Source organism: Lactuca virosa, chromosome 5 (genome assembly GCF_052849685.1).
Source record: "Lactuca virosa cultivar CGN04683 chromosome 5, Lactuca_virosa_CGN04683_v6, whole genome shotgun sequence".
In the NCBI taxonomy this organism is placed as follows: Eukaryota; Viridiplantae; Streptophyta; class Magnoliopsida; order Asterales; family Asteraceae; genus Lactuca; species Lactuca virosa.
This window is the reverse complement of record NC_136430.1, coordinates 287002262-287017205: the sequence shown is the minus strand read 5'-3', so window position 1 is coordinate 287017205 and position 14944 is coordinate 287002262. Positions and strand designations below refer to the sequence as shown.

Below are 14944 nucleotides of genomic sequence, written 5' to 3'. Positions count from 1 at the left end.
CATAGCAATTGCATATGAATGTGGTGTTATACTCCCTATGTATGAAGACCATTTTGGGAATAGTAACATACATGAATGGTTGGATGAACACAAAGACGAGTTTGTTGGTAACGTATAGGAAGAAGTACTTGATGGTGCAGGACTGGTTAAGGAAGTTGCAACAGGGAATCGAGATGTGGGTGACACAAACGATGAGGAAGCGAATGGCGACGATGATGACGACGAGGATGAGGATGTCGATGACGATGAGGATGACCATCAGAAGACTCATTTTTTTTATAAAGGATAATGAGATTCAGGTAGACATGGGTGAGAAAGCAGGTGTAGGTGAGGCAGTAGAAGAAGACATGGGTGACAATGAAAATGTTTATCCCGAATTGCCAAACATTTTCAATGATAAGCTCAATTGGAAGGAGCAGGAACCTGTTTTAGGTATGAGGTTTGAGAGTCCTAAGCAATTGAAACACATGCTTTGTAACTATGTCGTCGTGAATGGTTATCAATTATGTTTTGTTAAGAATGATACTAGACAATTACTTGTCAAATATTGTGATGGAAAATGTACTTTTAGGCTTTGGGGTTCTTGGATGAGTGTGGATAAGTCTTTCCAGATAAATTCTCTTATCGGTGAGCATAATTGTGCAAAAAATTTCAAATTCAGATCAATTGTGACTTACAAATGGATAAGGACCCACTTTAAGCACCAATTTTATAACAGTCAAAAGATGAGCGTCCGATTGCTTAGAGAGGAGGTAAAAACCGCTTTTGGGATTAATGTGAGTATGAGTCAGTGTAGGCGAGCCAAGAAGTATGCATTGATTCTAGCTGAAGGCACAATAGTTGAAAATTATGCAAGAATATGGTCATATGGTGAGGAGATTAGAAGATCAAATCCTGGATCCACAGTTAAAATTTGTGTTGATTCAATGCCTGATGGTAAGAATTATTTTAGCAAAATATACATATGTTTTGCTTCAGTAAAAGAGGGATGGAGGGGAGGATGTAGGAGGATCATTAACCTGGATGGTTGTTTTCTGAAAAGTTTTTGTCAAGGGGAGTTGCTTTGTGCTGTGGGTAGAGATGCTAACAATGGAATATTCCCGATTGCTTGGGCAGTTGTTTGTGTGGAAAACAAAGAGAATTGGAAATGGTTCATAGAAACTCTTTCAGAAGATTTGCAATGTTGGAATGATGGATATTGTTTGGTTCTAATTTCGGATCAACACAAGGTATGGTTCAAAACTAGTGCATGTTGTAAAATTACTAATTGTTATTCTAATTTCAAACATTAATGTGACTTATGTAGGGTTTGATTGAGACAGTAAAGGAAGTATTTCCATCATCCGAACATAGGCAGTGTGCTAGACATATCTACGCGAATTTTAGAAAGAGATTTAGTGGATCCAAGTTTGAAAATCTGTTTTGGAAAGCGAGCAAGGCAACAACTGAAGCACAATTTAATGTACTTATGAAAGAGATTGGAAAATTAAATCCGGAAGCAGTTGTGCATCTTATGGATAGAGATCCAAAGACTTGGTCTTTGGCTTTTTTCAGAGTTCATAATTCTTGTGAGTCAGTAGAGAATGGTTTTTCAGAGAGTTTTAATAGTGTGATTTTGGATGCCTGGAAGAAACCAATAATAAGCATGTTAGAGGACATTCGTATATATGTGATGCAAAGGATGGTGACTATGAAACTAACCAGACAAGGATGGAATCGTTATTCTGTTTGTCCAAATATCAAAATACGGTTGAATATGCTCCAGACTAAGCAAAGGTTTGTACATTTATCCAATTACATTAGTACCTTACTCTTCACATCTCATGATATTTGCGGTTTTCATCTATATATGTAGGAATTAGCAGGTCATATCTTGTGGGGGGATGAAATTTGAGGCAAGGAAAATGGACGAGGCGTTTACTGTTGATGTTGAAAAAAGGAATGCAGCTGCAGGCTATGGCAACTTAATGGATATGGCTGCGTACACTCAGTTGCCACCTTAGCCAACTTTAATATCACACCTGATGGTCCATATGTAGATCCAATGTACTTGGCAGCATTATACCATAATACTTACAAACAGCCAATCCATGGGATGAATGGAAAAAAATATGTGGCCTTCTACTTACTTGATACCCCCTTTGCCTCCATTGAAAAGACGTATGCCAGGCAGGCCAACAATAAAGAGAAGAAGAGATGCTTCTGAACGGATGGGAAAACACACTGTCTCCAAGGCAGGGAAGAAAGTTTCTTGTAGTATATGTAAGGAGAAAGGACACAACAAGGCTACTTGTAGTAAAGGTGTAGGGACATCCAAACAAAATGGAACAAAGAAACAAAAAACTATACCTACGCAGGAGTCTGTAAATGTTGCCACAGGGGATGGGGATGATGAGGTAATGGTAGATGCTAGTGATGCTTTGGAGAGGACTGGTAAGGAAGGGGTGAAGGTCAATGCTCGTGTTCATCAAGTTAAGCATGTTAAACCGCCTAACAAACGAAAAAAGTCAGAAAGAATCATTAAAATGAAGCTTGCAAAATATGTGGGAGGTGAAGGTAGCAGTCTTGCAACGGACATGGAGTTGGATTAGATAATTGTTTGTTATTTGTAGTGAATGTGTGTTGCAATAAATAAATGATCTATGTATGTTCTTTTATGGTCTACTATGTTGTTTTGTTGTGTGGTAAGTTGTTATATGGTATGTTATTGTTGTCCCGTGCCACAAATATGTAGGGGTTGTATGGGCATTTTAGTCATTACAAAGTAAATTGACCAATTTGGATGTGGGGGTAATTAAGTCATTGTAAATTGACCATTTTGGATGTGGGGGTAATTAAGTCGTTGTAAATTGACCATTTTGGGTGTGGGGGTAATTACGTCATTGTAAATTAACCATTTTGGATGTGGGGGTAATTAAGTCATTGTAAATTGACCATTTTGGGTGTGGGGGTAATTAAGTCATTGTCAAAAACAGGGTACTTGTGACTTAATCCATTCAACATGAAAAAGTCCATCTTTAGAAAACTTCCCTATTTTTTTCCGAAAAAGGTTTGCAGACAAGCAGACACAATGCATCGTGTGCAAAGGTATTGTTTAGTTTTGTCCATTTTCCCAAACTGCACCATTTGTGGTCCCTGTCTATGTGCATTAAAAAGGTATATTCATTTTGCTTTGGCTTGTGGTCCCGTCCCAGTCGATGGACATCCACATGATTGGCTTAGGAACAAGTTATTGAAACATATATAATCCCCAAATGTTTCTTTCTTTCATGCACACATACAGATACAGGTGTAAGACAATTTTTTTAATAATAACATATTAAAACACATTTCAGCCATGGGTTTGTTTACATCACTTTCTGCTATTGAATAACCTATTACATAGATCATCGACAAAAAACTTCATCAAAAAACGATGACCATCAGCAGCCCAGGCAACACCACCACCAAATCTACACACCAACATCACAAACTAATACCAGCAACATACACAAAATCTACTACTAATATTGACACTAAACAACATAAATAACACACCAAAACACAAACCCGGGACTGAAATGCTTCAACCTACACAACTTTTTTTAGTTAAAGAACATATAGGTCACCACAAACACAGTAACAACACCAACAATCCCAATACAATACTTCAGCTTCTTACGTTTGTTGTGCTGGAAGACCATCTTCACATATGCTCCTTGCAGAGAAATGAAATGATTTTTAAGATCAGCAACGATATTTGAGATATCCAACTGACTAGCGCGAACGTCATCGACCTCACGGTTCATGGCATCCAAGTCTCGATTAACTGCCTGACGGAGCTCACGCAATTGGTCTTGGAAGTCCTCCCGTATAAGAGACAGTTCCAGATGGGTTTGTAGTAGATTGATGGCCATGTCTTCGTTGGTTACACCATTCGAATGATTCTCATCCATGTGACGGCGGTAGTTTGGAGACCAGCTGTGTTCTGCATGTGCAATCAAAGGCATTTTGGAGTAAACTTAGAGACGAGATTGGGGTAATGAAGTTTGCAGATGTGCCATTTTAGGTCACGGAAGTCTTGATTTTATATGGCGGCGCTTGAACAGTCGATCCTTGCTCCTTACGATTCGCCTTCAATACGACGTCGTTGCGGTAGTTCGACGCTTTAAATTATTGCCATGTCATTGCTTACGTGTTAGGCTAGGTTTATGTGGCAACGTATACCGGATACAATAGGTGAAAGAGATTATATTGATACGTAACAGATACTTCGTTCCCTTATTAAACCACAAAATAAATTAAGTGGCTAAATGGGTAAACCTTAAAAACATTATAGGGCCTATACGTCATTTTCCCTAACACAAATAAGGAAATTCTATATCTAGTTCAAGAAAATAAATATTAATTTAATATATTTTTTTTCTTGAACTAAATATAAAATTTCCTTATTTGGGTTATTCGGGTCATTTCGGTTTATTTGAGTTATTCAAGTTATTTCAGTTTATTTGGGTTATTCGGTTCAAGTGACTATTCATTTTCCGGGTCGGTCTTTTTTGCCCGATTAAACATTTATTCGGGTAACCCGGACCGAATAACCCGAATTGAGCAAAAATAGATATCCGAGAACCGACCCAAATAACTTATTCGGGTCGGTCCGGTCCGGGTTTCGGTTCGGATATTCGGTCAAAACACACATCCCTACATACATATATGTAGTTGTATATGTGTTATGTATGTTCATACCTACTTACAAAGATCCATGCATGCATAACCAATATACACGAGATGAGATGTTTATATACTTTATTTCCCAAAGTTGTTCACATGAAACTACATACCATCCTTCAAAAATATCTATTCATGTAGTTGGCTGGAACGAGAGAAAAATTAAAGCTTTTGGCCCAAATTCTCGGAAATCAAATAATTTATGAAAAATACATTTTTTAACCTTTTTAGATACAAAGTAACTATTAAGAATATAAAAAATAACTAGTAAATAGTAACGAACGAAAACACATTATGGTAGAGTTGTCTAGTTGTTTTTCTCTATTTTTTCTCTTGAAATTTCAAAAATCATTGTAACAACAAATAAACAAAAATTAATAACAAACCAAAAAAGAAGTGCATGCAATTATGCAAATGAAAAAGATAGTCTCAATTTCTCATTCAATGTCACAATTAAGAAAATAAGAAATTATAAACAAACTTGGGAAGGATCTCCGTGTTGCAGGAGTTAGATTTACAAAGTGTTCCCAGAAATACATAGTGTATAATTCAAATATTTTTTTTTGATGCATTACTAATAATGTAATTGTGAGGGATTAAAAGTTTTATAAAACAGTAAAATAAGGGCATATGATAGATCATTACAAAGACATGAAAATGTTCCATTTCAAGAAACATAAAGTAAATAGCAATATACCACCCGAGACTTGGAGAAACTATGACATACTTTGTTGAAGCGAAAAATAGGTATATACTTCCATTCGGCCAAATCATGGACTTTCAAAAAAAAAAAAAAAAAAAAAAAAACAAAACTTGCATTTAGCCCAAACCATTGGCGGATCTTATGTGGATCCCTCAAATTTTTTTTAGTAGTGTTAATTTTTTTGGAAAATTTTGTTTTATGTTGCGGTTTTATAACGGAAAAAAAATTGGGCTTCCCTAAAATATTTGAGGTTATTTCTAAATGGTCCAAAATACAAACTAGCCTAAATGGTCCAAAATTTTTAAGCCCACATTAACTAGTTTATTGAAACAAACAGGTATTAAGGCCAATAGTTAATGAAAAAAAATCGGACGTAATTCTCAATTTCTCATTGGCGACACTCCATAGTCGACTCCAGCTCGTCTTCTGTTTCTCAATTTTCAACCAATCTCGACTTTGCAGCCCTTTTCGTCTCAATTGACGTCGCCTGTGGCTTGTATGAGGGAGAATTCCGGCCACCACCTCCTCCTCCATCACGATGAAACAAGTTAGTATAACCAATTACTCAATTATATAATGTATTTAGGTTAATTCAAGTTCCAATTTTTTGTGATTATGTTTGAAAAATTAGAAATTAACAAGTAACTTTGTTAAATTAGGGACTTAGGGTTAATACTTAATTATTATTTGTTGTTGAAACGTGAAATCAAGTTCATAGTTGATATTTTTTGATTGTATATTGTTATTTGTTGTTGAAACTTGAAATCAAGTTCATAGTTGATATATCTTGATAATTGCTAATTTGATTGTAGGTTGTTACTTGTTGACTGTTGTTGAAACATGAAAATTGAAATCAAGTTTATAGTTCATATGTTTTAACTGTAGGTTTCTATTAAAAGTTTTTTCAAAAGACATTTAGATGTTGGAGACAACAATGGTGAATGAACTTCCAAAAAAAAAAAACAGGGCTAATGAAAGTAATCAAGTTCCACAAACTAGTCAACCTATGCCAAAACCACAAGAAGCACAATCTAATGAACTTACTCAAAAACCAAAAGTGACAATCTTTTGATTTGGATGATCTTCCTTCGGATCCGGGGGATAGGCCAAAGATAACATCTTATAATCCTAATCAAAGGGATGAAATAAGGAGGGCATATTTGATTAAAAGGCCTTGTCAACCAAAGGGGCATAGTTTTGAATATACCTTATTTAGTAATAAGCTAAGACGTTTTGTTTTTGTTGTGCAATGGTTTACTGATTTTCCATGGTTAGAGTATAGCATAAAAAATAAGAAGGCATATTGTTTTTGTTGCTACTTGTTAGGAGACATGGTAGAGGAACAAGGTGGAAGAGATGCATTTATAACCACAGGCTTTGACAATTGGAGTAAAAAAAGCCCATTCCGAAAACATACGACTAATATTCAAAGTTATCACCATAAGGCCCAAGAAAAGTGTGATTTGCTATTGAGAAAAAAACCAATCTATTGGTGAAGTCTTGCATAAGTGAACGAAACTTGAAAAAAGTAATTATGAAATTCGATTACGTGCTACAATTCGTAGTTGTAGATTTTTATTGAAAAATGCATTACCATTTCGTGGACATGATGAGAAAGAAAAATCTAATAATAAAGGACTTTTCATTGAAGTCTTATCTTTGATTAGAGAAGATAATGAGAAGATTTTTAAAGTTACTTTAGAAAATGCCCCAAAAAAATGAAAAGTTGACTTCTCCGACGATTCAAAAAGATATTATCAATTGCTTTTCAAAATAGATAATCAAGTCTATTTGTAATGAAATTGGTAAAGATGTTTTCGCTATTTTAGTTGATGAGTCAAGCGATGTTTCCAAAAAAGAACAAATGGCTATAGTTTTGAGATATGTCGATAGACTTGAGATTGTAAAGGAAAGATTTATTGGAGTTGTTCACGGGTTGGATACATCTTCTTTGACTCTTAAAGCCGCCATCGGTACTGTATTTTCCAACAACTTTAGTATGGCTCAGGTGAGAAATCATAAAATATTTATTCCTTTAAATTTTAATACGATATTAGTTTTATTTTTATTTCTTATAGCTTTTATTATTATTATTTTTAAATATATATGTGAGGGGGCAAGGTTATGATGGAGCAAATAATCATAAAATATTTATTCCTTTAAATTTTAATACGATATTAGTTTTATTTTTATTTCTTATAGCTTTTATTATTATTATTTTTAAATATATATGTGAGGGGGCAAGGTTATGATGGAGCAAATAATATGAGTGGTGCATTCAATGGTTTGAAATCTTTGATTTTAAATGAAAATAGTTCCGCACATTATATACATTGTTTTGCACACCAACTTCAATTAGTGATTGTGGCGGTTGCAAAGAAACACGATGATGTTGAAGATTTCTTTGAACAACTAGCTTTGGTGGTTATTGTCGTTTGTGGGTCTTGTAAGAGAAAAGATATGATACGAGAGATGCAAAAAGAAAGAGTGGCATCTGAAATTGGTATTGGTGAAACTGAAACATGAAGAGGGTTAAATCAAGAGATTTCTCTTGTTCGAGCTGGAGATACTAGATGGGTTCACATTTTAGAACAATTGTAAGTTTGGTGAATTTGTTTGCAGAAGTTGTTGCGGTACTTAAATATGTCAAAGAGGAGGGGTCTACTTTATGTAATGGTAATCAAGCAAAGTGTATTTTGTCATATTTCAAGACACTTGATTTCGTGTTTCTTTTACACTTGATGTTGGAGATTCTATGCCTCATAGATACCTTGTCAAAGCATCTTCAAAAAAAAAAAGATCAAAATATTTTGGAAGTGGCTTCGTTAGTAAAATTGACAAAGAAAGCATTACTAGTTTTTAGAAAAGATGGGTTTCCACAAATTTGGAAGAAAGTATGTACTTTTTGTGAAAAACATAGTATTGGAATTGTGGACATGTCAGAATATTATGTTACTCCACACAAGCATATGACCGATAAGACTAATCAACATCATTTTGAAGTTGTGATTTTTAACATGATTTTAGATATGCAAATTCAAGAATTTGGGGATAGATTTAGTGAAGTTGGTACGGAGTTGATGGAGAATATGGCGGCTTTGAGTCATTGTGACTCATTTTCTAGTTTTGATAAAACAAAGTTGTTAAAGCTAAGTGAGATATACAAAAACGATTTTGACGATTCAGAAAGGGCGCAACTTAATGGGCAACTTGATAGATTATTAAAACTAACTTTGGTTTGTTGGTGGAAACCACGAAACACCTCTCTTTTCCTTTGGTTTATAGATTATTAAAACTAACTTTGGTTTTACCCTTTGCAACCGCAACTGTTGAACGATGTTTTTCTGCAATGAAGTTCTTAAAGACCGATTTGCGTAATAGAATAGGTGACGATTTTATGAATGGTGCTTTAATTTGTAGTGTAGAAAAGGAAGCACTAGAGAATGTTAAAACTGAAAATGTAATTACTCGCTTTCGTAAAATGAAAGAGCGAAGATGTGAACTTTAAAACGTAACTTTGTTATGGAAATTGAACTTTATATCTAATGAAATTGCGGCTTTATTTTTTTTCTTACTGTATATTAAACAATTTTTTTTTCCAGGATACCCCTTTACTTTGACCCTGGCTCCGCCACTGGCCCAAACATGGGCTTTATAAAAGCAAAATGCCCATTTTGGACATTTTTGCCCTTTTGTCCCATTTTTATAAATTATTCCAAATACCATGCATTCTTGTGTTTACTCAATGTTATCTAACCCAATAATGTAAAAATGGCGTTTAAGATACGGATAAAGAATCATGGAACCTTTTAAACTATTTTTCATATCGACACATTCTGACCATTTTCTCATTCAGGCATCCTACTTTGCATAAATGTTTTTTCTCAGGTTCTAACATGTCATGTTATTAAGTTTCTGGTTCCAACATCTTTTCTACGTAATAAAAAATATTTAGATATCAACGTCTTTCGTTTTTGTTCTTTTATGACATGCGGACAATTTCAGTCGTTTTTAAAATTAAGTAAAATTCCATTTTCTCAACCAAAACCTGTCATACTTTGGCTAAAACTTGCATCTCATATTTTATTAAGTTATGCTAACGTAATTCTATTAATTTTGTTTAAAATTTTCAAATTTGTCAAAAAGTCAACAAAAGTCAACTGAACAATTTTGATAGCACCAAAAGTTAGTTTGTGGCCAACTTTAAGTTGTTGTAGGTTTTACATACGATCTCCAAATTAGTCGAATCAACTTGCTGCACTTCCTCTCATTCCCGATTACATTTTTGTCTAAAAAATGATTTAATTTGGATGTTTATAAATGAAGTTATGTAGCTTTAAATATGATATCTAAATACTTAAAATTTCCAACTTCAGAAAAATTCAACATTTCCAGCTTAGTGCATAAATTTTCCTCAAATTTGTCAGCTTCAATAACATCTCATGAGTTTTAAGCTTTAATCACCAATTCAAGAAACCATCCAACAATCTTTATTCAAAACTTTTAAGTTAGGGTTTAGAAATTACCTTCAAAACTTGGCTTCCACAATTAAAATAAGGGAGCTAGATAGATATTTTCTCCAAGGATTGAACCTTCTGGACATTTTGCATGATAGTCTGTAATGCTTTCATGGTGTTGATATTGGAGCTTTTGGAATCAATCAGAAGGAGTTTGGGAATGGAATCTTGTTTATGGTAAATTTTAAGAGCTACCTATAACAAAGAGAATTAAAGAAAAAAAAGTTAGTCGAATCCAATTTTAGAAGATGATAAATGAAAATGATTGGTAAGGAAAACGTACCTCCACCAGAAACACGACCACTTATAAACACCTTACCAAAAATACTTTTGCATAACTTCATTTGAAGCTTAGATTGTTTTGATCCAACCACTTGAACCTGAAAAACAAACCAATGAAGGATAAAAAAAAAGTACAAACTGATGTATTTATAGGAGCAAGTGGAGCAGTGAGAAAGATATGCTACAACACTTCAAAAAGATTATAATTCCAAAATCCGTTAACAGAAAACCAACTATACTTAATGACAGCTTGCCTATGCATCTTCTCAAAAAGTATAAGCAATTGCAGACATGATAGAGACTTACAACCATTTGAAAGGAAAAAAATAAGCAGAAAGATAATGAAGTGGGTTAAAAATGGGAATAAATAGCAATGACCCAAAAAAATCCTTGTTTATCAAAAAAAAAAAAAAAAAAAAAAAACAAAAAGAACCGAGAAACTCAATAGGAACAACTTACAATTCCACTCTCTCCTAAAAAAACCAATATTTTATAAAATTAAATTTGTATAAAACACATTCATGACTAAAATTTATAAAAATCTATGAACCTGAGAGTTTAGGAGGCAACTGAGAAAGTATGTGCCTTCCAGCACAATCAAGGTATCCAACAGCCTTTAATATTCAAAAAAAAAAATTGACACACATGAACAAAAAATTCAACCAAATAATAAAAGAGTTTCTGCTACTGCAAATCAATATGAGTTGGTTAGTAACGGTGGCGGAGCTTGAAGTTTTGATTTGGGGGGGCCGAAAATAGAATATGTATAAAAATTGTAGAACAGGGGGTCCAAAGTCAAATTTTATAGTTTTAGGTATAATATGTAACTTTTTAAATAGTTATGGACTAATTGTTAAAAAAAATAGGGGGGCCACAGCCCCTGGACATATATAAGCTCCGCCCATGGTTAGTTAACAGATTAGTAATTAGTTAATTAAAAAAACATCCCAATATGATGTTCCACCCATGGTTCTTGTTCAACAAATAGATTCATCTTATCTCCATCTTTTCAATCTTTGAAAAGACACGAAACAAAAATAATTTCATGGAATTTGCAATGCAATTTGTTATAACTTATAATATGCACTGATTCTGACCAAGAGCACTCCATAGGTACAAAGAATCTTCTGTTTTGATTTACTCTGCCTTCTTGATCTTAAACATGTGGCATATGATACTGCAATCAAAAATACATTGTATGGTATAAAAGAAATCTACACAATAAGAAGATAAGATAATAAGAATTCAAACAAAGTGTTTGTAAATAAGTTATGTCATCTAATCTCATCTACATTTAGTGTCCAATTCAGAAGGCCTAAAATTTGCGACAACCCCAAGGGGATTACCTGAGGATTGCTCCTGAAACCTTCCGTCATTCCTTGTGAAGCACTGTATGAAAACGGTGGTTTTTTTTTCAATCGTAAGGCAAGCAAGATGCAACGACCCAAATGAAACCCAGAGCAATCGCTTATTGGGTTAAACTAGGAAATTAGGGCATTTTGGTTTGAATTTTTTTTATGTTCAAGTGTACATCCCAGTGTTTTAAGCAAACCCTAGACTTATTTGATGTTAATTTGGTCAATATGGTTTCGAATGAAAACTTGATAGCCGAACTGTTCATCAAACACGACGTGTTCGTGTTTGATGTTCAGTGAGCCCAGTTTTTGCAAAGAATTTTAATTTAATCTCTCTTGGTGTTTGGTTTTATCTTTTGTTGTTCAATTGTGCAGAAAGATGAAGAGAGGTCAGAGAAATCAACAAGGCCCACAAGAACATGCAGGTTTCCCTTGGTATAATTTTCCCGAGGTGGTTTCTACGACGGTATTAGCGGAATGACGGAACAAACTAGAGAAACTAAAGACTAGAGAGTTCTACATTGCAAATGCAGTCAGTTGAGAATGGCTTCAACAATTCGGGCTAGTCGAAGCAATGAACCCGTATTTAACAATTTTTTTATGGGTGATGGGTAGTGGCAAATCTAGAACAGAATAGCACGTGGTTCCTACTTAAGTGAAGGCGAAAAAACCAAAGAGTCAACTCTATATATGACAAATTGGGTCGAGTCAAACCAACAAAAAAACAACCGGTTTGTAAAAACTCGAGTTCAACACTAAAACCTGATTTTTGCAACAAAAAATAACTACTTTGCACGACTGAGTCTCTTTTCTTTTTAAAAAGTTCATTTGCAACAACCATTTTATATGACCAACAATATGAGAATAGTTGTTTTGTTTTTTTAAATTTCCTAATAACCATTCATAATTTATTTTTATAACATCAAACAGCTTCAATTCTCTTTTTATCTCCGATGCATGATAGGTTTTGAAAGTATTAACCATTTGCTTTGAAATATACGTATCAATTTTCTATTATTTATTTATTTATTTATTTCTTATTTTGTCAAATATTATTAGGTAGGTCCTAATTATTTTTAAGGTAATTCCTATTCTTTTTCTATTCAAATGTTATATAAATTAAAAAATTAGGTGGGTCCTAGGACCCACCTTGCTTGTAAGTGGCTTCGCCTCTGGTGATGGGGTGAGAATCACATGCACAGGATGGAGGAGACTGTTCCAGATTCAAGAACCAGTGTACAAAGAACTATGCTTGGAATTTTTTGCTACCGTAAGGTTCAGAGGACGAACGGATGCCTTTGACATGGAAAACCTCATGTTTTGCTTGGGTGGGGAGAGACGGGAGTGTACTGTAGCAGAATTAGCTTGGAGGTTGGATATGTACAATCAATCGGAGGCCATGACCGAGGGTTTTGGTATCTTTCTCGACACTTGTCACACGACCCTTCCAGAAGGCGTGAATGGGGCGATTTGGTGGACTACTATTGCCAATGGTGTTCACATTCCATCAGTAGCTCAAGAAGGTGACATTCGGTCACCCATTCACCACCTCATCCACCGCTTTATTTCTAGTACCATTAACATGTGAAAAAACGGGGACATGGTTCCAAACCTTGACATCTTTTTCTTATGGAGCATCCTTACATCGGGAATTTTTTGTAATATACCGTATTGTTTGGCGAAATACTTGGCGGAAAGGGCGGCTAAGGATAGAAAAGGGGCGCCAATCTGTGGTGGTATGTTGGTTACAAATTTGGCTAGATCATATAGGTTATTCGAGAGAGGGGCGGCAAACTTCTTGACTTTGATGCCGACACGTTGTTTCAACATCCTTCTCTACAAACGGGCTAGAATTATACAAGATAGTGGAGGGAATAATTTCTCTATTCCCGAGGAGGATGAGGTAGTGCAACCGGAACCAGGTAGAGGGGTGAGGCCAAGCCTCGAGGATGCTCCCGAGGAACCCCCAGTGATTACCGTGGAAGAGGAGATGCCTATGGATTTATATAACCTGTCCATGCGTAGGTACCAAGACAATATTGGTCGGAGACTCAATTATCAAAACATGCATACGGATCTCCTATTCCAACACTTGCTGATTTCACGACCGGATGGGTATCCTACCTCGTATCCACACATACCTAGTTGGGATGAATTATGGGGTGAAATGCAAGGTGGAGCCGGTGGAAGCGGAGCAGCAGGAGGAGATGAAGATTAATTATCCTTTTCAATCTTAGTTCTTATGTTTTGAAGTTGTTTGAAGACCATTTTTATTTTATTTGTCTTTGTTTGTGTGTGTTTGATTTGTTTTAAACTTCTAGTTAAATAGGATTAATGTAGGATCTTTAATTAAGTTTTTGTTTTCCTTGTTATTACGTGGTTGTTGTTTTTGATGTTCGCAGAATTATGGTTTAGAAGCGAAACAAAATTTCAAAGCAATGAGAGGAACCAAGTGAGGGCTAGAGTCTTTGACGAGAAAAAGAGATTTTGCGTGAAAATTTTGATCCCGTTGATCATAATTGCCGAAGGGAAGCCATTTCTAGAAGATATAAGAAAGGTGTACTGCATTAGTACCCTTTTTAACCAAAGAATGTTCTTTGAGCAGAAAAGAGTAAATTTACGAAATGACCGTCAAACACGCTGTGGTCATAACCAAAAACGGCGTGTTCCAGTAAAAAAAGCGATTTTCGTCTGAGCAACGATTCATCACGGCGTGTTTCCCTTACAAACTCGACGTGTTTAAGCCTCAGTCAACCTTTTCAAGTCATTGATTTGCGCCTACTCAAGGCAGACATTTTCCCCATTTCTTGAGTCCATTCCGAGAGCGTTCCAAAGTGTTTTTTCTTCCAATTAGTTACGAGATGTCAACCACACGAGATGTATGACAACCAAGGCGTGGATGAGTTGTTCCCACGCCAAAGTTAGCTGAAGAAAGAAAAGAAAAGAATATCAACCTCACCACTTCTATCCCAGGGGAGTCTGTTCCTTTACTCCCTATTTACTTGTTCTTTATTATGCATAACATGCAATGGGGACATTGCATGAATTAAGTGTGGGGTAGGGGGTTGGTTACATTATTAGAATTCCAATATAATTTTTGAAAAATTGCATAAAAATTTCTAGGTTAATTCAGAAAATTATGGTAAAAGCAATTTTCATTATTAGGATTCCATGCCAGTATTGTGTTTGATGATTCGATGTAGATCTAAATGTTTAGTTGAGCCAACATACGTTATAGTGCATTTGTGGCCTCCTTATTCCAAGTGAAATCATGGAACAAAAACATGACCCTGCTAAGTTTGAGGGACGCAATGTGTTTAGCATCGTGTACTTGAAATGTATCGAGGAGAGCTTAAGTAGTCATTGCACATGAGACTAAT

At 35.0% G+C, this 14944-nt stretch overlaps 1 protein-coding gene and 1 long non-coding RNA gene across 2 annotated transcripts; one reads left to right on the top strand and one right to left on the bottom strand.

The window, feature by feature from the left end:
* The first annotated feature begins 305 nt into the window (after positions 1-305).
* Positions 306-2003, top strand: LOC145112866 (uncharacterized). Its single transcript, XM_079048985.1, has 4 exons — positions 306-936; positions 1054-1229; positions 1307-1726; positions 1866-2003. Exons 1-4 carry the CDS (start codon positions 306-308, stop codon positions 2001-2003), a joined length of 1365 nt encoding a protein of 454 aa, XP_078905111.1.
* A 1932-nt stretch (positions 2004-3935) lies between these two features.
* Positions 3936-11739, bottom strand: LOC145111353 (uncharacterized). Its single transcript, XR_013710250.1, has 4 exons — positions 11556-11739; positions 11307-11386; positions 9937-10307; positions 3936-3967 (listed from the first exon to the last, which is right to left on the bottom strand). It is a non-coding gene; the product is annotated as an uncharacterized LOC145111353 (long non-coding RNA).
* Between the last annotated feature and the right edge of the window lie 3205 nt (positions 11740-14944).